At 46.0% G+C, this 24,508-nt stretch overlaps 1 protein-coding gene across 3 annotated transcripts; it reads right to left on the bottom strand.

The window, feature by feature from the left end:
- Positions 1-6,418: 6,418 nt before the first annotated feature.
- On the bottom strand, positions 6,419-16,350 carry LOC118097341 (TLC domain-containing protein 5-like). 3 transcript variants are annotated; one of them, XM_035140105.2, is made up of 3 exons: positions 16,212-16,350; positions 13,711-13,910; positions 6,419-12,161 (listed from the first exon to the last, which is right to left on the bottom strand). In XM_035140105.2, the coding sequence occupies exons 2-3, from the start codon at positions 13,907-13,909 to the stop codon at positions 11,623-11,625; spliced, it is 738 nt and encodes a 245-aa protein (XP_034995996.2). In that variant the 5' UTR covers position 13,910; positions 16,212-16,350; the 3' UTR covers positions 6,419-11,622. The 3 variants fall into 3 exon arrangements, with proteins under 3 accessions (XP_034995996.2, XP_034995995.2, XP_034995998.2); XM_035140104.2 differs by lacking the exon at positions 16,212-16,350 and adding an exon at positions 15,844-15,962; XM_035140107.2 differs by lacking the exon at positions 16,212-16,350 and adding an exon at positions 15,400-15,833.
- Between the last annotated feature and the right edge of the window lie 8,158 nt (positions 16,351-24,508).

A 24,508-nucleotide genomic window follows, 5' to 3' on the forward strand; every position in this document is an offset into this window, starting at 1 on the left:
GAGAGTTCTGAAAGTTACCCTTTTAAAAAATCAATGATGTTGCTATGCCTGGGGTAGTGTACCAGGTGGTAGCCCAGGTGAACGATCTGGGCAGATGGCCATCTTTGAGCACCGTTTTGGCTCGTCTACCTTTGTTCCCTTGGAGTTAAATGGTGGAAACCATAACTGCAAAGCTAAAGGTAAAATTAGAAATAAAGAAATCCCGTTTAATAGTGCACACAGCAAGCAGTTTTGCATACTGAACCGCCAGGAAGCCTAAAAATAGAGTTTTGGTTGGGTGAGATTTGCCCACCTCTGAAGAGAGCCAGAAGTGACTGAGTGCATTCTACAACATGTTGCCATCTACTGGAATATTTTAGTACTGCAAATTTCCATTATCACTACGGTATCTGCATAGCAGACGAAAGACAGAGGCCAGTCCTCCTAAAGAAACCCTGTTTGCCTCTACTTTGAATAGCACAGAGTAGACTGTAGAGCAGGGGTACCAAAACTAAGGCCCGGGGGCCGGATGCGGCCCAATCACCTTCTCAATCTGGCCCACAGACGGTCCAGGAATCAGCATGTTTTTACATGAGTAGAATGTGTCCTTTTCTTAAAAATGCATCTCTGAGTTATTTGTGGGGCATAGGAATTCGGTCATAGTTTTTTTCAAAATATAGTCCGGCCCCACACAAGGTCTGAGGGACAGTGGACTGGCCCCCTGCTGAAAAGGTTTGCTGACCCCTTCTGTAGAGCAAGAGTGAGAAGCTTCAGGCCCAGGGGCAAATGGGGCACTTGGGGCCTCTGTATCTCACCCTCAGCACTCTTCCCAACCCCCTTCCCAGGCCATACCAGCTTTCCCCAGGGAGGTGGTTGTTATTTATTTATTTATTTATTTATTTATTTATTTATTTATTTATTTATACATACCCCATCCATCTGGCTGGGTTTCCCCAGCCACTCTGGGCGGCTTCCAACAGAAAAATGAAATAAAATAATCTATTAAACATTAAAAGCCTCCCTAAACAGGGCTGCCTTCAGATGTCTTCTAAAAATCTGGTAGCTGTTTTTCTCTTTGACATCTGATGGGAGGATGTTCCACAGGGTGGGCACCACCACCGAGAAGGCCCTCTGCCTGGTTCCCTGCAACTGGTCTAAGTATCATTCAAAACTTCAGTAGTGGAGACTTTCCACTGCCATCAATTTTTCTGTGAAGTAACCAATTAATCTGTCTTGATTATACAGTGGTACCTCGGGTTACATACCCGATTCGTTCCGGGGTGCTGTTCATAACCCGAACAAGCACGAAAGTGCACTTGTGCGCATGCGCGAACTGCACAGAATGCTTCTGTGCATGCGTTGACCGTGCACGTCGCTTCTGCGCATGCGCAGACCGCACGCGTGGCAAAAAATACTTCTGGGTTTGCGGGGTACGCAACCCGAAAATACGTAATGCGAAGCAAATGTAACCTGAGGTATGACTGTACACCTTTCGGTGCCAGGCAAAAACATTCCTCTTTAACCAGGCCTTTGGTTGATTTGATTGACATCCTATGCCACGCCCCCAGGTGTCGCAGCGCCTTGCTACGCCACTGGCAGTTACCTTTCCACAAGGGCTAACACTGATGCCAAAATCCAGCATTGCTTGAGCTCGGTGAGTGCAGCTTTCTCCTGATTGAAGTGCAGAGTGTTTGAGGACCGGGACATTTGCAGGAAAACCAACATGCTTGTTTACAAAGCTATTATTATTATTATTATTATTATTATTATTATTATTATTTGTACCCCGCCCATCTGGCTGAGTCTCCCCATCCACTCTGGGCGGCTATTGTACTACCAACCTTACCGTATGCTTGTGAAACATGGACCACTTACCGTATAAACATCATCTCCAACTGCTCTAAAGATTCCAACAATGGCTTCTCTGAATTTTTTTTTACATATCACTTGGGAAGACTGGCGAACTAATGCCAGTGTACTGGAAGAAGCAATGATTCTTCAACATCAGCTTCGTTGGACTGCTCATATTGTTTGGATGCCTGATTATCACCATAGCTGTCAAGTTCTCCCTTTATTTTAAGGGAAATTCCCTTATGCTGAATAAGCTTCCTCATGAGAAAAGGGAAAACTTGACAGCTATGATTATTGCCTTTCAAAGCAACTACTCTATTCCAAACTTTAAAATGGAAAGCATAATGCTGGTGGTCAACAAAAGAAGTTTAAAGACTCTCAAGGCAATTAAAAAAAACACCATAGTATAAACACTAACAATTGGGAAACACTGGCTTGCGAGCGCTCCAATTAGAGAACAGCCTTTACCAAAGGTGTTGTGGACTTTGAAGACACTCAAATTCAGGACGAAAGGGAGAAACTAGCTAAGAGGAAGGCACATTTGGCAAACCCTCACCATGATCAACTCCCGCCGGGAAACCTATGTCCCCACTGTGGAAGGACGTATGGATCCAGAACTGGCCTTCACAGTCACTGTTAAGACCCTGTTCATGGAGGACAGTTCTACTTAACTACAAGTGATCACCAAAAAATAAGAAGAATTGGGTTGTTGTTTTTATTTTGATTATGTACTTTGTGCTTTTATTTTCTGATTTTATCCCGTGAACTGCCCTGAGACCTGCAGGTAGAGGGCGGTATATAAATTCAATAAATAAAATATAAATAAAATAGATAAATCCTTGTGCCCCTCAAAAACCTCTGCACAGCAGTACAATATAGCTCAAGTGCTCTGCAAAGATAAGGATCACAAGCATTGCTCTACCCAATTTTAGGGCTGCCATTATGTCCAGATTTTCCTGGAATCAGGCAGCATAATGACTAATGACGTCTGGGTGGATTTTTGCAAAATCAGCAAAATGTCTGGGAAAACCCAGGCCTATGGCAAGGGAGATATTTAAAAATAAATACATAAATGAAAAATCCAAAAAGTCCCATAACTTTTTTGGGGGGGGAGGGTATGGCAACTCTACTCACTTTTGTATTTGGTTCCATCCACCACTGACATGTGCTCCCCCAAAGGTTGCCCACTCCTGCAACTGGGTCACAAGGGTGATTATTACCAAGATCCGAGCAGGTGTGGAGTGGAAAATCCACCCCCAATTTTGTTCCCTGCTGTGGTTGGAGGAAAATCTCTCCTCCGGGTGTGCTGTTTGCATTGGGAGGAAATCCCCCATTGCTGCCTTGTAAAGATAGATAGATGAGCAAACCAATAAATTATATTATTACTAGCTGGCCCTGCACGCGTTGCTGTGCGTTAGTCTATGAAATGGAGGGTAATAGTCCCCCTTCAGATCCCCCTGAGCCTCAGAGTCCCCCTGAGTCGAGGCGAGACACTGTGGAGAGGGCAGGTTTCATTCCTGTGTCTCTCCCCCCCCCCTTCTGACCCATTACGTATCCCTGCCCTCTATTGCTCCCCCCCCACCTCCACTTGGCCTAGTCTGGAAAGCGGCCTAGTCTGCAAAGCCGAGGGGAGATATTGTAAATGGGGTGGGGGGTAGCCACTGCAAATATCTGAGGACTTAAACTGAGGAGAGAAAGTACATGGTTGTTGTTTTTTTAATAATAAAAAAAGACACAGAGGCTTACAATCAGTTGTTTCTCCTAAAATAAGACATACCCATAAAATAAGCCATAGCAGGATTTCTAAGCATTACACAACGCCCACTAAATTATAAAGCGAAAACCCCTCGCTGTGCCCCCCAAGTGTGTGTTAGGAGAAATGATGAACGGCTGCCTAATGCTGCCAGGCGTTTATTAATGCAGCCGCCGGGAGAGGCTTTGGGTGGAATGGCTGTTTCGGTGGTTGTTGGACAGTTGCTCCCCCTACCCTACGTCAGCCCATGTCCTGTTTGGGCTTCTCCTCCCCCCCACCTCCCACCCAGGGCTCCATTCGGGATAGTATTTAAAGGGCTGTAGAGCTGAGGCCTAGCCTGTAAAATGGAGCCAAGGCCTCCTGTTTTACAGGATCTCGTGGCGGAGGCGGGGTTTGTGGGTTATCTTACCCCCCCCCCCGGGGCTAGTGGAGGCCTAGCAGCCTGGCAGGGCCTAGGGGTTTGATAATGGCCGACTTTCAGTTGCTTGGTTGATGATGTCATTTGATTTGTGGGTGTGGCTTAGATTTCACAGGAAGGGAGGGGGTGTACTGTGGGAGGAATTCCACTTGAGGGCGCTGTTTGACTTGGTGGAAAAGCGGGTCAAATCCTGCCAAGGTGTGTGATTTGAGGTTTTTCATGTCCCCTACAACCCTCGGGGAGTGGCCTGGATCGCTGTGTCAAAATTTCAGGACGATCGGTCAAGCGGTTACGGAGAACATAGCGGCCGTCAATTTCAAGATTTTTACATTTTTATATATATAGATGATTATCTGGAGAGAGGGCAGTGGATCAACGGGAGATGCATTTTAAAATGAAACAATCAACTCTTGGAAACAGTTTGGACTTTAGTAGTTTTAGACACAAAGAGAGTGCATGATTGGGGGTGTGGGTGTGGTGGAACTAATCCTTGTATGTCTAACAAAATGTGGGGGGTGGGGGTGGGACTCAATTTATTGACATAGGAGAGAAGAATAGATGAACTACACAATGCCGTATTCAACACACACAGCCTGATAAATGGATTGGAACCTACTTAGGATTAAAGGAATACAAAAGTTCTTTTTATTGAGTTTTTCAGCATCTCTCTGAATCTAGCACCTCCAGGGAAAAGCATCTTGATAGGCTGAAGCAGGAACTGTTTGGGAAGGGAGGCTGCTCCATTTATTTCAGCTTGCCAGAAAATCCATTGGCAGCCTCCTTTTTTTCATTCTGTAATGCAGGAAATCTATCATGGTTAAGCAATGGCTGCCAAAAATTGGAGTGCTCCTTAATTCACAGCACTTGGCTGAGCTAGCAACCTACATAACGTATAAACACACAGAGGCTCTCCTAGCCTTCCACCCAAATTTGCCAAACTGCTGTGATACCATGGAATATTCACAAATATCCTAAATGCTGAGGAAAGTAGACCTTGGAGTCACCCACTGGGCAGTAGATTCTGGACAGACAAAAGAAGTACTTCTTCTTGTTTCACATAATTAACCTGTGGATCAATCTATTATTATTATTATTATTATTATTATTATTATTATTATTATTATTATTAGATCCATGGATCTCAAAGCAGTTCACAACATCACAATATCTGGTAATGGCATCAAGCTTAAGAGTGCAAAATCTTGACAGTCCCTCCCCACCCACCAAAATAGGGGAAGACCCACAAGCCACATTATTCCTGTACCCATCAGTTTTTTTGACTCTGGAATTAATGGTGCATCTGGCTGCCTCCTCCTTTAGATAGAAATTTGTACAACTTTGCTTTAAAATGTGTCAAGCAACCCTTGTTGCATTTGGGGGCCTCCCTGCTAATTCTACTGAGTGGGTCCCTAGATATTTGCCCCAAAGTCCTACCCGGATGGCGCCATGGGTCCCCACAAATGATCATTATCCTGCAGATTTATTCCAATGAGCAGTCTCTCTCAATCTCTTGCACCCCCATGCACACGGAGAGAGACAAAACATCCGTTTCAGTCTGGGCGGAAAAGATCAAAGTGGCATGGTTTAAAGAAATGAAAAACGTCTGCTGAAAACTGTTTGGGCGTTTGAAGGAGGAGTTCTTTGGAAATGGAAGCTATCTTCAGCAATTCACCCCAACCCCAAACCAAGCAATACAGAAGCTACCTAGGAGCTGTCTAAGCATGTTTGGAGCTTTCATGAGACTTTTAAACGTTCTCCTCTCATCTCTGGATCCAAGGAACAGATTTGCTTACGGTGCTGGCTTTCCTCGAGACGGCCCAGATCTGAAGCTCTGTTTCTTAACCGCTCAGAAGAAAGCTCTGAACTTTACAGCGTGGACGTATATAAAGTAACAAATTACAGCTATACAAAGGACCCTGTCAAAAGGAGAGGGGCAAAAAGGAAGATTGGTGGAAGTTAATTTGTGGCGAAATGTGAGTTTTTAAAAGTATATATAACCATCTACTGCATCCTACCAATTATACAACACAGGGTGCTGGTTATGGGAGCAAGACTGGGGGATCTGTGTGTGTTCAGTCATCAACACTCAGTTTGCACATGGGGAGACTGATCCAGAGGGAGCCCCACCCTACCCCTGATTCCTCTTGCCAAACTGGGACCAGTACCCAACTGGGGACCATGTTTCCTGAAGGAATGCTCCCTCCTGCATATGTTTAACTGACCCTTAAGGTCCTCCAGCCACCCATGCTAACTGAAATTAGATAGGTGCCTTCCAAGGACAGAGCCTTTGTGGTAGTAGCACTTCATCTACGGAATAGCCTCCCCAGGGAGTTTGAACAGAGTAACTTGACTGAGTTTCCATTTCATCTGTGTCCCTGAGGAAAAAGGAGAGGAATGCACATTTTATGTCAAGCCTTGCGCACATAAAATCTTTTATTTTTATAAAATATAATACAAAGTTGCTACACCCATCACTGGTGGAACATTAAATAATTATTACACAGAAATTCAAAACATGGTGCTTTTATGCTAGTATTTTTATGCTGTCCTTTGTACGCACTTGGGGCCAGGACACCTTGGGCTAACCCTTCTGAATAGTGAAATCACGAATTATTTTAAGCATTGCCCATCCCTTTAAAAGGAGACCCATCCTCGATTCTAGAGCCTTTCATGAGTCAGTAGGAACCGAGGTACAATATCAAGGCATGACACACCTGGTGTTGAGCTGTACCACTTCAGAATGCAGGGGCTGGTAACAGTGGGAGATCAAATATTTGAACACTCTTCCATATCAAAGGAAAAGTCTTTGCCTGTGGAAATCTAGCATGTCAAGGTAATGTTTGAATCCAGCCTTCTCCCTGAAATGCTAGTCACAGACAGGTGAACCCAGTCACCTGCACTTACCTTGCAAAAACACTCATATTTAAAAAGCAGAACAAGCGATAAGACCTATTTGTTAAATAGAATGTCACCTGCATGTCTAACAATGTAATCTACGTAACTGAATGCAAGCACAAGAACAGACTTTTGTAAATGGGTTTTGGAGGAATCACACATCAGCAATCTTGGCAAAGAAGCTCAATCGACCTCCTTCGAAACATTTTAATTCTGATGGCCACTCTGACTTGGAAATGTTACTTACAGGGCAGGAATGGGGAACCTGTCCCCCCACCCCAAGATGCTGTTGGACTGCATCAGCCCCAGCCACCATGACCAATGGTCAGGGATGATGGAAGCTGTGGTCCCCAACACAGAGCAATAATCAAATCCAGAAACATTAAAGGGGAACTGCTATATCTAACACCCACCTGATCCAACTCTTATCTGGATGATCCTATATTCTTCTTATATAGTAACGGAAAACTCATTTTTCTGAGTGTAGGTCCCTATGTAGCCAAAACAGCACCACCCACAGACAAGTTAGAGCTATCTGAAGACCTGGGAGAAGTACAAAAAGTGCTTAGGGAGGAAATGTGGGGTGAAACACAAGAACAGCCCAATGAAGATGGATAGGTAACCACAGAATGCTGGTTACCTAATGTGACGGGGAGGGACAGAAAACTGCAAGGGCGAGTATGGAATGAAATATAATAAAAAAAAAGGGCATGGCTGGCAACCTGAACAGGAACATTCTGCACTGTAACATTTTGTTGCTGATCCCACTTGGAACTCTTCATTTCTATGTGGTGCTTAAGTTTCCTTTAAAAACAAAACAAAACTATCTTTCATACGCCAAACTCCTTCAATCTTGAGTGCTCTTAACACTGTTGCCTTGGTTCCCAGCATTCATTTGAAGCCTCAAGAACTGCTATTGAGGAAGGAAGAAGCAGAAATGTTTAATTAAACAGTGCTAGGTCTGTATCTGGCCATTCATTTATTTGCATATATAATCATTTAGTGTTTGATCATATCCTTCTAGGGTCCAGAGCCCTGGTTACTGGTGGAATTGCTGAGTCCCTTTTTTATGATATGAACCTGCTGATTGCATACGTTTCAGCTCCCATTAATCTTGAGGTTTGGTTATTGTGACACGTGGCTACACTCTTGTGTTGTATTTGGAGCCTGTTTGCCCTTCAGAGAACAATGGCAGCGAACGCAGCTTCCTTGATTTTTGCAAGATCGGTTTCTTGCACCTGCCCATACTTGGACTACCTTATCAAGGAAGCGGTTGCTCCCGTACGTCACAGATGCCACTCCAAAGCATCAGGGTGGCTTGAGTGACCTTCCTTATCCAGCGGATAAGGCGATTATGCCAAGTTAAGCACTCGGCTCAGCTTTCTTTCTTGCACAGGTCTGTCTCCATCCTGCACGCCTCTAATGCACAGAGATCCCACTGACCAGGCAAAAGGGGAGAGTTTCATGTGTATATATATATAATGAGGCCCAGCAGCATCAGTGCCATTATAGAGATCCCTGCAGGGACATTATTAATGGGTAGTCCAGGGCTCCCAAGCCTAGGAACAAAGGAAACTTCCTTGGTCCACCCAGGCTAGTAATGACTCTCCCAGCCCTACCTAGAGATGCCGAGGATTGAAGCTGAGATGCTAAGTAGCCCCTTGTCCCCAGCTCCCCACAATGATAAACTAGTGAATGGACAAATCCACAACAACCCAGGCTAAGGAACTTGTTCCTTTCACTATTATTTTTTAGGAAGCAGAAGCTACCAGATTTATCCTCAGAGGATATATATATTTGCTCTATTGTATTATCAAAGCCATATCGATTCCAAGATCCAGTGATGAATGGCAGGCATGCTGCCCATGCACAACATCAAGGCTGGATTACTGCAATGTGCTTTTTGTGGGGCTGCCCTTGGTTCAGAAGCTCCAGCTGGTGCAGAATAGGGCAGCCAGACTGCTGATGGAGGTAGTATTGTTAAAACACCTGCACTGGCTGCCCATCTAGTACCAAGCCAGGTTCAAGGCCCTTTTTTTAATTTACAAGGCCTTGAGCGACTTAGGTCCGAGGGACCTTAGAGACGCCCTGAATCCTTATACCCCAGACTGATCACTGGGATTTTCTGCAGGAGCACCACTAGTTGTTCCTCTAGTTGGTGGGGCTCCTTTGACAGCAACAAGGAACCTAGCTTTTAGTGCCGTCAGTTCAGTCTTGTGGAATACTCTTGTCGATGGAGATTCAGCAATCACCTACTGTCATCTGTCATCTTCTAAACACCTGGTGAGAACTATTATGCAAGACTTATGCAGGAAATTAGGAACCCACTTTTCCATAACAGTAAGCTGATTTCTGAGTTCAAAATTTTCTGTATGGTTTTTATTGTATTGATTGTTGTACAGGCAGCAATCATTTTAGGTGTGTCTAATTGATGTGCGATTGCCGACACACAGGTCCTTTTGGACCCAGAAGAGGGCAGAATGGGGGTGGGGCATACTTGTGCACACTCAGCCAATGCATACGGGGGCTGGGAACGGAAAAAAAACCCCATGCAAAATGGCCGCCTGTAAACCACTCTGATTTTATGAACAGTGGTGTGTTTTTTATATAAAACACACACACAATGGAGAGGACCATTGCTCAGTAGTACATTAGCCTTGCATGCAGAAGGTCCCAGGTTCAATCTCCGGCTTCTGCAGGTCTGGGAGTGGCCCATGCCTGAACACTGGAGAGCCACTGCCAATCAGTGTAGACAGTATTGAGTTACAGGAACCTAAGTTCTGACCCAGTACAAGGCAGTTTCCTACGTTCCTGAGGTTTAAGAGCAAGAGATGGCATCTTCTTCCTCCACAACCCTGAGGGGTAGGGAGGGAATCAGTTCGTTCAAACTCCTAGGGCCGGCTTAACCAGTATCCCAGGTACGAATCAAAATAAATCCCAGCCACATTGCAGCTCATACTATGGAAGCTGTCAGGTGCCTCGATACTTCAACCCTGGCATATAATGCCTACCTGGGACTTTTAACTCACTCTACCAACATCCAGACCACACAGCCCAGGAAACAGCTAGAAACTATACCTACAAACTTTCAGTCCAGTCCCGTGAGCATGACACTGTTCAGATCGTCCCAAATCTACCAATAGGACTTTTGTTGCAGCTCTGGTCTGGCTGAATAAGAGGATCTCAGCATTGCCCACAGGGGAGACAAACCCAAACATCTCTCACCCTAACAGCGCCATAACACTGATTTTAGTTCTTCCGCTTATTATCACTCAAAATACAGAAGAGTGTGCCTAAGAGAAAACAGCAAGCTATCAGGAAACAAGAACCACTTTAAGGATTGGCCCCCTCCCCCACCCCAATTCTAAAATTTGCTTTCAGGCATTATCTTCAAACCAACAATAATCAATTATTTCATTAACACTGGGCAAAGTAACGTCGATTTACTGTTCAGGGAAGTCCCAGGCGTACTGGAGCAACGATTCCTGAAAGATACGTTTGTGTGTGGTTTAAGAAGATGGGTTGATGGTTGTCATCCATGGAGGGGTGCGCCTTTGAGGGTGAAGTCAAGCCAGAGAGACATGATTTGTTGCAGCCGGGGCAGGAGGCGGTAGATGGTTTTGTCTACCTGGGTTCCACCACAAGATGGGTTGATGTATCCCAACCTTCTCCCATTTTCAAGCCTGGTCTTCAGAGAAATTGGAAGCATTCCCTTAAGTATGATTGCTAAGTGAAACTGCCACACTTAGAGGTGGAATACCCCCGAATATTGGCAGCAGTGGTGGCAGAATGGAAGGGCTGCTGCCAGCTTCAGGCTTGACATCTGGCTTTCCTGCCAGAAACAAATACCGGCTGGGTGAATCTTTGTTCCAATTCAGCATCATATTACACATTCAAAAAGTGGCAACAATAGGAATCTTTCTCTTCCTGTGCCACTTTTCAGAGTCTTTGGATGCTACAAATGACAAGCTATCCTGATCCCTGAATTGCATGTTGGGGAAATGTCTCATAAAAATGAACTGGTGCTTCTTAGCAAGTCCTCTCGAGGTTCAACCCGAGACATCTGTAGATAGGGTTGGGACTGGAACATGGCTTGCCTGAAAAAACTAGGGATCAGCTGCCGGTTAGTGCACAGTGTAGACATGGGCCAATGATCCCACTCAAGATAAAGGAGCATCCTCTGTTCTCATGTACAGTAGTGACATTGCTGGAGGTGGTTGTGGTTAATTGCATTCCTAGTGGTCACAGCCTTGGGAGTGCAAACAGGTTTCGTGTTGTGCACAAGTGTTTTCGTCTCATTGAATACACCTCGTCTGCAGCACAATATGCCAATGTTTCCATAGTGCAAATTTCCCGGGAGTTGACACCTATTCCAGCCTACTCCAGCATGATGTGGGTCTATCAACTGATCATGATTGTATCCTGCCCTTCCTCCAAAACACCCAGGGCAGGAGTTGTCCTATTTTCCTCATAAAATCCCTGTGAGGTATGTTGGGCTTAGAGGAAAGTGGCTGGCAAAGGTCACCCAGTGAGCTTCGTGGCTAAGGAGGTCTTGGAACAAGGGTCTCCCCAGTCTTAATCCAGCACTCTACGTATCTACTAGACAGCCCGGGGTATTCATTCCAATGTGACCTGTCTTGCACACATGGCCCTGCGAACCAGACCTTTGGAAACTTGCCCCGCCCCATGCTAACCAGATCATGAACATTGACACCCAGATTGGGTGTCAATGGTCCTTCAGGTGCCCGTTGGTGTTCAAGTTCATCTCTTTGCTCCACCGGCTCCTCCAGGCATGGTACTTCTTCATGCTCTTCCTCTGGGCGAACCGGCAGATGCCTACCATGAAGACCCAAGACATGGTGTACATGATCACCCCGCTGACCTTGATGAACCACTTGGGCTTGGGTGACATCAACACGCAGTACATCACCCACGCCCCGACCCCGATCCTCACCCCTGTGAAGAGCACCACAAAGAAGAAGTCCACCACATCCCCTGTAAGTGTGTGGTAGAGCCCCTTCTCCCGGAGGAACCAACGGGCCTGCAGCAGCGGGTTGGTGATCTCGCTGCCAAAGATGACCCCGATGACCTCTGTGGCTGACTCGCCCAGGGCGAGGGAGATGGTGATGCCTAGGATGCAGACGGTGTGATGGGCCAGCACCAGAGCCCCTTCTGCCTGGAAGTAGACACACCAACCAAGGTCAAAGAGGAAATAACCCAAGCTCATGCATAGCGCATGGACCTGCAGAGTGGTGTTAGGTGACCCTGAAAAGAAAGGCAAAAAAAGGTCAGATTAAGGCTGGGCGATATATCAATATATCATCCAAAACCGGTTTGAAGTCCACATCCTTATATCAGTTTCATAATTTTTGACCTGGCAATGTATTGCAAATTATGATGTATGTGGTTACAGGTAGGTAGCCGTGTTGGTCTGGATCGAAGTAAAATAAAAAAATTCCTTCAGTAGCACCTTAAAGACCAACTAAGTTTTTATTTTGGTATGAGCTTTCGTGTGCATGCACACTTCTTCAGATGAAGAAGTGTGCATGCACACGAAAGCTCATACCAAAATAAAAACTTAGTTGGTCTTTAAGGTGCTACTGAAGGAATTTTTTTATGATGTATGTGTGTATGTGTGCTGTGCAAAAATCACAATGTGGGGAAAACTGTGAAGCCAGCCAATGCCTCTACAGTACATAGCGCCATCCTTATTTTAGACATTTGTGATATACGGTGGTACCTTGGTTCCCGAATGGCTTAGTTGACGAAAAAATCGGTTCCTGAATGCCACAAACCCGGAAGTGTTCCAGTTTGCTAATGTTTTTTGGAAGCCGAACATCTGTTTCGGCTGTCAGCATTGTTTCTGGGGCCAATCAGCCAATCAGAAGCTATGCCTTGCTTTGCGAACGTTTTGAAGTCGAACAGACTTCCAGAACGGATTGAGTTCGGGAACCAAGGTAGTTCTGTATTGGTATATCACAATGTTGAAAACAACTTATCACCCAGCTCTAGGTCAGACTGCATGTAGCCTGTAAGAAGCTGTTTTATATCAAGCCAGTCCATCTAGCCAGTAGTGTAGTGTAGTGTAGTGACGAATTCAGAAGTCTTCATGATACTCACAGCCTTCTAAGATTATACAGCTTTCTAAGATTATACAACACAGGTGCCGCCCCCCACTTATGCTGGGGTTATGTTCTGGCCCGCCATGCACATAAGTGGAATCATGTAATGTGGGGAGCATCCTTTAAACACCCTCTCTGCCGCTCTCTCTTCAACCCTTGCAAAAAAAAAAAAAGCTGTATCCCCCAAAAATCCACAACTAGAACTGAAGCTCTGGGGCCCGCAGAAGCCTGGAGGATGTGTGGGAAACTGGCTGCTGCTGCGCTACCCCGCATATCAGCTGTTAGGCAGGGAGGCTGAGCAGCCTAAACAAAGCCCCGCTTCATCTCCTCCAGTCTCTGCAGGGCTTCCTCCGCCCTCAGTGACATCCTCTTTGGGCTCCAGGGAGGGTCTCCTCACGAGCCACGAGGACTCGCCAACTCAGTAGGAATTCAACCATGTATTTATTTCCCTGTGCTGCATGTGTACATACTGGTAGCTGCATACAAGTTGATTGCACATTAAGCAGGGGAGGATACCTGTTCAGGCAGTGACCATTTTAGACATGTGCCCATCACGCTGAACCACCTGAGCTATTTTCAATTCCCTTTCCAATAGCCCCTTATGTCTACTTTTCTTCTGCCGCTGTCCCCACGTCGTTTTTCAGCTAGTGTAGAGCCAACTTCCGATCTAAGGTGAGGCGGTTGCAGCGTACCTGGGTAAGACATAGGCCACGGGCCATGGATGAAGCTGATGTAGCCGGAGAGGCCTGTTGCCAGGACCCCGTGAGTCAGAGCGACCAGCCTGCAGTTCCACTCGTAGGTGCGACCTTTGAACCAACGGCAAGACCATGTGTAGAGGGAGAACCAGCCAATCAGGCTGAAGGTCACCTGGAGGACCAGGGTAGCCACCATCCTGTGGTGGGATAGAGGGCAGAAAGAAGGGGATGAAGTTAAATCCCTCAATTCTTGCAACCAACCAGGAGCCCCCCACAATACACAGCCACCAATCACTCCTGCCAATTAGAAATTAGCCAGGCGCCAGGTTCATTTTGCTACTGATGTGGGTCCAACTGGGACCACGTGGAGATTTCTGGGCGCCAGGTTGACAACCATGGTTTAAAAATCTCAGTCCATAGTTAATTCCATTTCCATTTCCACTGTGTATGTTTCTCCATCTTGCATACTGGGGCAAGTGAATTATTGTAAGAGTCAAGCAATGTAGTTAAGATCATAGAATTGTAGCATTGGAAGGGACCCTGATGCTCATCCAGTCCAACCACCTGGTGAATAGACATTCCGTTGTGGCGACCATATCCCAGGTTCAAGGTGCCATTTGAACCTAGCTTTGAGGGGGCCATATCTTAGTTTCTGTAACACTGCTTTCAATAGCAATCTTGGATGGTGGGTGTTGTCAAAAAGAGGCGACGGAAGCTTTTGAGAAACGGGAGGCATTCTCTGGGAAAACCCCAAGGTTAGCACAGCACAAAGAGCCTGAAATTTATTTCCACAAATTATTTATTTCCAATAACTTTTCACTAAGTGTTAAGCAGTACTCTATCTTTTTTAAAAAAAATTTTTTTAAAAAAACCCTCTCCATGCCTGTGTAAGGCAAGGTGTCGTCTATTCGAATTGTACGCTGTGCAGCTTATGTGAGGCCTGGAAACTTACTAGGTTTTTAAAAGGAGGGTTAACCAGTTGCATCTGTTTCCACTAGCAGTGTTTCTTAGATAGTGGACTCAGACCTACCAGTGAGCTTTGGGGGCCACTTTCACATGCCACAGCTTGCCCAGTACCTCCTCACTTGCCTGCTCCAACCCCTAGCCTCACCATAGCCTCTTACAATGGACTAAGTTGTTGCATGGTGAATAAAGGTGGCCGGGAGACAGAGAAATTCAGAAGGGAGAAAAGAATAAAGCTCTCTCTCCTCTGCAGGGCCAGAATAAGTGTAGAAGGAAATTACAAAGTGAGATCAAAGGTTAGTATTTTTAAATATATGTGCAGTGGTACCTCGGTTTACGAACTTAATCCGTTCCGGAAGTCCTTTCCCTAATGAGGTTTCCTGCCACCGGTGCCCTTCCACCTTTCGGCTTCCATTCGTAGACCAAGGTAAAGTTCGCTAACTGGAACACTACTTCCGGTTTTGCAGAGTTCTTATACCGAATAGCTCGTAAACAGGGCTGTTCTTAAACCGAGGTACCACTGTATTATTATTATTATTATTAGAATGACAACAGATAAATTCAAAATAGAAAGATGGAGAGGAAGAAGGGGAGACTGTTATGGAAGGAAAACTATAGAAAAAGCCTTTCCCCACTTACAGCCTCGGGATCAGCAAATGCTGCCTTAAAATGGGAAAGGTGAAGCACAGTACTCAAGCACTGAGATTCGCCCCCCCCTCCTACCTGAGCCATTTCAGTGGAGGTGCAACAGGTGGGAGGGGCTTTTCATTTCATCAATTTCTTAAAGGAAAACCGAGCTCCTTGCACCTGGGCTCTTAAGTCCCTTCCTTTCCCCTTTTCCTCCAGATCTGTGGGGAGGAGGCGCGAGACCCTTTGCACGTGCTTCGAGCTTCTCTTATTGGATGCCTCGTCCGTCTTCAGGGCCGAGGCATCCCTGGCGTTGGAAAGAAGATCCGGGGCTAAAACCCCGTTGGGAATCCCGTCTAAATGCCCGGGAAGCGCTCTCTCTCCGCGCCCTCCCTTAAAGAGGCTTCCGCCGCCTAGATGGAGCGCAACAGGAGGTCCCCAGCCTGGGAATCCGGCCCCCGTCTCTTCCCTCCGGCCCCAAAGACCTTCTCCTGCCCTGCCCGCTTTGGGGAGCCCCTGCGCGCTCCTTGGAGAGGTTACCTGGTCCGGAGCGCCGACCGGGCCACCGCGCAGCTCCCCCTCCCGCGGCTCCTCCGCCCCCCGGGCAGGCGAGGCGTCTCCGCTTTACGAAGATCGCCGAGCCGGAGGCGGCAACGGCGGCGGCAGGCAGGCAGGCAGGGAGGGAGGGCGGGAGGGAGGGAGGGAGGCGGAGAGGAGCCGGCTTAGGGTCACCTGCTGGTGGGGAGGAGAGATCGCAGCGCCGAGGACGGGGTGGGGACAAAGGGCCGGGCCGGGAAGGAAGGGAGAGCCTGAAGCAGCCCACCGCCTCGGCGTATTCGGGGGAAGGAGGAGAGAGAAAGGGAAAGTCCGGCGGAAGAAAAAAGGATGGAAGGTGGCGAGCGACAAACCCTCTCCGAAGGTCGCTTCTAGACGAGCTGAGGGTCAACCCCACAAGTGCGCCCAACTCACGGTTGTCAGTCCCAGGGTTGTCAGTTATCAGTCAACCAATGTCAGTCCTGCTCAGAGTAGGCCCTTGAAGTTAATGGACACGAGCCACTTAGATTCATTTCAAGCGGTTTACTCTTAGCAGATCTTAACTGGGAACACACCCACCCGTTTCCTGGCGCAATCGGAATTGGTCGGTGCGCGCGTTTTAAGAAGGGAACTGAGCGGGTGTCTGATTATCAATAATTTCGGGTGTGGGGGTGTGTGTAGATAGACGCTTCCGTTCCTCTTGCCAGGTCTTCCAGGAACGGAGAGCCCCGGCGAGGAACAAGTAAAATCTGTTGCAGGAGATCACTCAGATGAGCTGGACGCGACCCCTTCGATTGGACTTATCCAATCCTCCCTAAGCAAGGAGGGACTTTGTACACACGTCAAGGAAGGTTTCCAGCAGGTGCGCCTTCGTCTCGTGCTGAAAACGTCATTTTGACAGCGGGTTGTCTCAGGCTCACTGAGAAATTTTTGGAGGAGAAGGCATCAGTGACTACGGCTAGGTACAGACTACATAAAAGTACCACACCTTTAAAGCACATTCTTCCCCTCAAAGAATTCTGAGCACTGTACTTTTCCGCTTACAGAGTTTGAGTTCCCAGGAACGCTTTGCATACACAGTGTCCAGAATCCTTTGAGGGAGAGTGTGTGGAAGGTGCTTAAAGTGGTTTCATGGTTGGAGTATTGGCCCAGATCAGGCATAGGCAAACTCCAGCCCTCCAGATGTTTGGGACTACAATTCCCATCATCCCTGACCACTGGACCTGTTAGCAAGGAATGATGGTAATTGTAGTCCCAAATATCTGGCGGGCCAGAGTTTGCCTATGCTTGGCCTAGATCAGGCATCCCCAAACTTCGGCCCTCCAGATGTTTTGAACTACAATTCCCATCTTCCCCGACCACTGGTCCTGTTAGCTAGAGATCATGGGAGTTGTAGGCCAAAACATCTGGAGGGCCGCAGTTTGGGGCCGCCTGACCTAGATAGAACCAGGGAACAGTAGCGGGGAATCTCTGGACTTTCTGATGTTGCTGGATTACAGCTCCCACCATCCCTGACAATTTGCCTTTTTGGCTGAGGCTGATGGGAACTGGAGTCCAAAACATCAGGAGGGTCACAAGTTCCCCAGCTCTGACCTCAGGCACCCTTCCCTAATCTGGTGTCACCCAGAACTCTTGGACTACAACTCCGATCAGCACCAGCCACAAGGGGTGGACCAACAGATACGTCAGTGTGCCATAGTGGTTAGAGTGCCAGACTAGGATCTGGGAGACCAGGGTTCAAATCCCCACTCAGCTGTGAAGCTCACTAGGTGACCTGGGGCCTTTCACTGTCTCTTCACCTAAACTACCTCACAGGGTTGTTGTGAGGATAGAGTGGGGAGACAGGAAAAGCCATGTATGCTTTCTGGGGGGAAGGTGGAATATAAAGCAAATAAATAAGTAAATAAATTTAAAGTTATAGTGTGTATGCAGCCTACAAGTGTCTCTCTCCCACACCGCCATGCCACATTTTCCACCTGCAGAGTAGAAAATACTGGTAGAAAAGTGGGTAGGTAGGTAGAAAAAAATCTTCTGACACTGACTGTATGAAGCAGCTTTGTTTCCATCCAGCCCACAGCAAGTCATTTAGGAACAAAGGTACAGTGTAATTGAGGTGGGGAGGTCTTTTCTGGGCTGATGGCCCCAGAAGGCTCTTCGATCAAACACAACATTTTGGTTCCATGGACCTCTGAATCCTATGCTTTCATTATGTGTTGATTATATGTTTGCTTATGGCTCTGCCTAGGCTAGTAATTGTCACACTGTGAGTCAGGTCGGATGATGATCTCTCCAGTCCTGACGGCCCAGTCGTGCATATCTTTGACATGACCAATTGCCCTTCTGAAGACAAATAAATTAAGTCTTTTTTTGTGCATGATTGTTTTGTACACCCAACAAAGCAAATAAGCAACGCTTTCGTCCACTTGAGCCTTTCCTGAAAATATTGGTTGATTGCAGGGAAAGTGATGTGTGTGTGTCTGAAATCCTGAATAGCAGCACTCCTCTAAGGAGATGCATATTATATCCTACAACAAAAGTGAACTCCCCACATGTAGCTTAACTAGTGATAAACACTGCTATTACTCACCGCTTTTGCAACAGTGGTAACCTTGGGTTGTTGTTGCTAGCTTTGTCATTCCAGTTTTGTGAATCCCTAATTGCCTTCGATTTTGAGAGTTCCTCTATTATTTACTTCACTGTCAATTAATGTCCTTAAGGCATATCATCCAGGACTTCCTGTTGTTTAAGCCACCCATGAATCATGACAAATCACTTAAATTTGATCTGCCTCTGTATTCGCAGATTTGCATACTTAGTGGATGGCTAATTGCTTGCTGCAAGAAATATCACTCTTTGCCATGTGGAGCAGGGGAGTGATTTGGGCCTTTCTCCCTCTTCCTCACTAATTTCCAGATATGGCATTTCCCCACAAAATATTTATCTCCTCCCCACCCCGCATGCCTACTTGACAAGTGGGTAGGACCACCCGCCAGTATTAGAAAATGAGATATGAAAGTTAGGAGCTAAATGGAACCTTAACCCTAGGTTATGGGCGCAACAACATAATGTCTAGGCGCTCTTTTTTTATAACAAAAATACAAAGCCAAAAATAAATGAACTGCAGCTAAAATATAATGTTCCTTTTTCACATGGTCTAGTCCTTCCCCTGCCCAGCCCCCTAATATTCTTAAGAGGGCCTCCTCTCCAATATTCAGAGAGTAGCTGGAAGTGAGGAGGCAGAAAAAAGTCGTCCTTTCCTTCCACTCTGCAGTTTTAATCGAAAATCATAGGTGCAGTACTGCACCCAGAGCTCAGAAACTGCTCGCGCTAATGAAATTCCCTGTCTCAAAATGCGCCTAGAACAATGGGAGTTTTGAACACTGCATGCCAATCATCTGACACAATACAATAATAATGTCAGGTGATTGACAGCTGGGCAGCTCATCCACCTGTCAAAGCCAGCCCACCGGGGCAAGAGGCCAGCGCACGATTTCTGAAAGTATCAGCAAGGAATTCAGTCCTGTTTTCTGCAGGCTTCTGGTGAGCAACAGAGCTCCATGTGGAACTCAGCGCAAGGAAAGTAAGCAGGTAAAGGTGTTTCCCAGAAGCAGCAAGGAATATTCTTAAAAAGAGTAAAGCACCTCTCGAGGCTGCACATCTAAGCACATTCACTGCCTGTCAGTATAGACATGAAGGATCAACTGGATCCTGCTCACGACACCACACACTGTCAAATCTAATAGCAGTGTGACCTGAAAATGTGCATTTTCTGCACTTGCCCCTGTACTGTGAGGCTGTACAGGTGAGGCTGCAACCATCAGTGGTTTCAGATGTCTTAAGAAGAGCCCTGCTGGACCTAGTCCACCTGGTCTGGCATCGTGTTCTCACAGTGGCCAACCAGATACCTATAGAAAACCCACAGGTAGGATTCGAACACAAGAGCACTTCCCTCATGTGGTCTCCAGCAACTGGTCTTGCAAAGACTTCTATTTTTGCCTAGGCTTTCCTTGACCCATAAGATCAGGGACCCTGTATGAGAGGCTGGGAAGAGAAGATCTCCCAGGGTGGGAGGTTGAGAGAAGGAAGGGAAGCTCCCAAGTGAAAACTGGGAGGGCCCACCCCCTTCTGGGTGAGACAAGGATTATGATATACCTTTGAGAGAGGGCTTTGCATTTACTTCACTCTTTTTTGTTTTTATTTAGATTAGGTAAAGGTAAAGGGACCCCTGACCATTAGGTCGAGTCGTGACCGACTCTGGGGTTGCATGCTCATCTCGCATTATTGGCCGAGGGAGCCGGCGTACAGCTTCCAGGTCATGTGGCCAGCATGACAAAGCCCCTTCTGGCTAACCAGAGCAGCACATGGAAACACCGTTTACCTTCCCGCTGTAGCGGTTCCTATTCATCTACTTGCACTTTGACGTGCTTTCGAACTGCTAGGTTGGCAGGAGCTGAGATCAAGCAATGGGAGCTCACCCCGTCGCAGGGATTCGAACCGCCGACCTTCTGATCAGCAAGCCCTGGGCTCTGTGGTTTAACCCACAGTGCCACCTGCGTCCCTTTTATTTAGATTAGTTTGTGTTTTATTGTATGATGGGAAAGTTTCAGTAGAGAATAATTGGGGGTGGGGAGATTAAGGACCCTGTTTTATGTTTTAGAACCCCCCGAAATCCTATTTTACTTGTTTCCATCTGCTTTTATACTACAGTTTTGCTGGTATTCTAATGATATTGTTTTGGTTTTTACATTGTGCAATGCTTATTAAATGCTCTCAAATGAAAGAGAAAAATAAAATGTTAACTGGGAGCAAGTCCCACGGAATTCTGTGTGAGTAGGCATGTATAGGAGGAGACTGCTTCAAGAGAGCAGCCATCATTTGCAAAATGGCTTTAAGCAGAAAAGATCAATAAATGCATTTATTAGTATTATTAAAGGTATTTGGGGGACTGGTGCCCCCCAAAGTATCCAAAACAATTCAAAGGACCATAGATATCTCACCCCAGTTGTTTTCACTGTCCCTCTTTAAAGGCCTAAGTGTTGATACGAGGACTAAGGATTTATTGACTATTCTTTTAGTAACTGCTCGGCTAACTATAGCTCAAACCTGGAAGGCCTTATAAGGACTATCCCTAGACATGTTTTTAAAATGTTTGGTGAGGTTCTGTTGGTAGAGCCCAGAGACTCTTAATCTCAGGGTTGTGGGTTCAAGCCCCATGTTCGGCAAAAGATCCCTGCATCACAGGGGGTTGGACTAGATGACCTTCGTGATCCCTTCCAACTCTACAATTCTATGAAGCACCTTTGAGAAAATAACTGATAAGTCAAAAGGGATTGATTCATTGATTGAAGGTCGTTGCATACCGCTTAATTGCTGACATCTCTATCAGCGGAGTACACAAAAATGACGAAAAGCGTAGAAAGATTAAAATCAGTTAGAATTAATCATAAAAATGAGGGAAACAAACCCTTAAAATGTCTGCTGAAAAGGAAAGATCTGAAGCTCGAGAGAGAGTAGGTGTCTCTAATTGCAGCTAGGAGGGAGTTCTATCCCAGTATGTTTCCGAGTACAATTCAAAGTGCTGGTGCTGACCTTTAAAGCCCTAAACGGCCTCGGTCCTGTATACCTGAAGGAGCGTCTCCACCCCCATCGTTCAGCTGAGGTCCAGCGCTGAGGGCCTTCTGGCGGTTCCCTCACTGCAACCAGGCAGAGGGCCTTTTTGGTAGTGGCACCCGCCCTGTGGTACACCCTCCCATCGGAGGTCAGGGAGATGAACAACTACCTGACATTTAGAAAACACCTAAAGGCAGCCCTGTTTAGGGAAGTTTTTAATCTGTGATATTTTAATGTATTTTGGTGTTTGTTGGAAGCCGCCCAGAGTGGTGGGGGAAACCCAGCTAAATAATAATAATAATAATAATAATAATAATAATAATAATATCGCCATGCTCCCGATAATAAATACCGGACAAATTTTATGCAGTAGCGTGGCCATTTATTCAATACACAAATGAAACTAAGTTTTAAAGATGCACTCTCCAAAGCAGTATTTTTCCTGGGGAACAACTGCCTGTAACAGATAAAACAATGTTTGTGCTGTCCCTGAGACATTACAATACCGACCATTTGAATAATTGACATGGATTGATAACAATTGCTCATGTTAATGTACAACTTGATCCCTGTTTTAGGGCTGGCGTTACGCTGCTCATTTATTATTACATGTAAAAATCCAACAAAATTTATTTTTTTCCGAAAATAAATAAATAAATACATAAAAAGAACGTTAATTTTTACATCGCGAGAGAGGCACTGCTCTCCATGAGGAAGGCTACATTTCGGTCAGCTCCTTGGCTTGTTTTATCCCATGGAAGTGTGCTCAGAATCACGGCCCGAGAGCTATAAACTAGGAAAGCCCCACCCCCACCCCAGATTCCCCATGGACATTTTTGGGTGGCTTTAAGGAAAGCCATTGCCCTCTCAGTCTCCACCTGCAATTTGCGAATATAATACTGGCCTACTTTACAGGATTGTCCAAGACAAAGTACAGTGGAACCTCGGTTTATGAACACCTCGATTTACGAATTTTCGGTTTACGAACGCTGCGGACCCATCTGGAACGGATTAATTCACTTTCCATTACTTTCAATGGGAAAGGTCGCTTCAGTTTATGAACGCTTCTGTTTATGAACAGACTTCCGGAACCAATTGTGTTCATAAACTGAGGTACCACTGTATATGAAGTGTTCTGATTTTTTCCCTAAACTGTTTTCTATTGTCAGCCAGTACTACTGCTATACACGTGGTGAAACTGAGCTGAAGACTCAAGGGGATATTTGGGACAAGATGAAAAATTTGATTGTTGGATAAAAATGGAGATACTGTATCAGCTTTCTCCAACTTGGTGCTGTCCAGATTTTAAGACTACAATTCCTATCGGCCAACATGGCTGTATGATAATCCTGGGGCTGATGGGAATTGTAGTCCAGAACACCTAGAGCCCCCCAGGCTGGGGAATGTTTTCATATATATAGTTGCTTGTAAATGACACACCAGCCAGGAAGCAGATCCAGCCCCAATGGAGCTTAGAGGTGGAAGACAGGACTCAAGAAAGCTGAGATTGTCCTCTGATCTCATGGCTGGGAGTTGTGGCATTCTATGGGATGCAGGTGGCGCTGTGGGTTAAACCACAGAGCCTAGGGCTTGCCGATCAGAAGGTCGGCGGTTCGAATCCCCGTGATGGGGTGAGCTCCCTTTGCTCAGTCCCTGCTCCTGCGAACCTAGCAGTTCGAAAGCACGTCAAAGTGCAAGTAGATAAATAGGTACTCCTCCAGCGGGAAGGTAAACAGTGTTTCTGTGTGCTGCTCTGGTTTGCCAGAAGCGGCTTGTTCATGCTGGCCACATGACCTGGAAGCTGTACGCCAGCTCCCTCGGCCAGTAAAGCGAGATGAGCACTGTAACCCCAGAGTCGTCCGCAACTGGACCTAACTGTCAGGGGTCCCTTTACCCTTTACCTTTATATAAGCCACCATTTATTTTTTAGGTTTGATACGAGGGAGTTCAGCAGCTTTCAGCATTACATATAAGTATTTCCTTTGGGATGATTTGGTAGTGGTATATCATGTGTTTGTTGGGTTTGACTAGTGGTATAGTTTCTCTTGATTTTGTGTGTGTGTGAAGAATTCAAGTGTTGATTCAACCTTATGGCCCGTCTGAATCAACAATTTGAAGACTTTTCAGTATATGAGATCTCATCACTGTACCCAAATGGTTTATTGGTGGTGGTGTCACTCCAGAGGTGTCAAATGGGGGAGGGGGAGGGAATTAGAAGCTAATCAAATAAGCATATAAATATGATGATTAAATCAGTTTATGGCTGCAATCCTGTTCCTGCTCACTAAGGAGTAAGTCCCATTAAACTAGGTGGTGTTTACTTTGTGCATAGCCTTGTGCTGTAAATCTCCTGTAGGGCAAGGTAGATATTTCCTTACGATACAATTCTATAATGTCTATACAGAAGGGAGTCCCATATTCAGTTCAGTGGAGCTTACTTATTAGTAGGGATGGGCAAATGTATTTCAGTTTCAGTTTCTCATTTTTCCATTCCTAAGTTCTGTCCTCCACATTTCCATATCAGCTTACATTTTTTTAAAAAAAAGTAATCATGAAAATTCAGCAGCATTTTAGTGCAGATTTCTCCGAATATCCAAATTTTTGTTTGCAATTTTGCCTACACATTTTTGCAATACCATTTCCCCTGACATAGTTCAATGCTGTATGCTATTTTCACCAATAGATGCGCTTTGATGCACACTTTATCCTGGTATATGCATTTGGGGGGGGGGATATAGTTTACTTAGCTAGGCTACATTGCAAAATTCAGAGAAGTCCAAAATTCGAAGGATGGCTGCGATTTGCTTGACATATTGTTGCAAACAGAATTGGATTAATCCCTCATCTCCACTTACAGCTAAGTCGTCCCAAGACTGCAACTTTCGCCTTCTCTCTATACACACGAATGCATATGTGTCCATACGGTACGTGTGTGTGTGTGTGTGTGTGTGTGTGTGTGTGTGTGTGTGTGTCTCCATTTCACAAACCCAAAGCAGGCATTCAGCAACTTCTTGAAAAGTGAGTAGGCTTCACAGCCACACCGAAGTCTGAGCTGCAGGCA

Source organism: Zootoca vivipara, chromosome 15 (genome assembly GCF_963506605.1).
Source record: "Zootoca vivipara chromosome 15, rZooViv1.1, whole genome shotgun sequence".
NCBI classification, from domain to species: domain Eukaryota; kingdom Metazoa; phylum Chordata; class Lepidosauria; order Squamata; family Lacertidae; genus Zootoca; species Zootoca vivipara.

Bases quoted from the DNA above. Each gene is read 5' to 3' on its own strand.
- LOC118097341 (XM_035140105.2), bottom strand. From the start codon at position 13,909: ATGGTGGCTACCCTGGTCCTCCAGGTGACCTTCAGCCTGATTGGCTGG. The intron at 12,162-13,710 runs GTACGCTGCAAC...CTTTCTTTTCAG, and splicing joins GTGGCCTATGTCTTACCCAG to GGTCACCTAACACCACTCTG.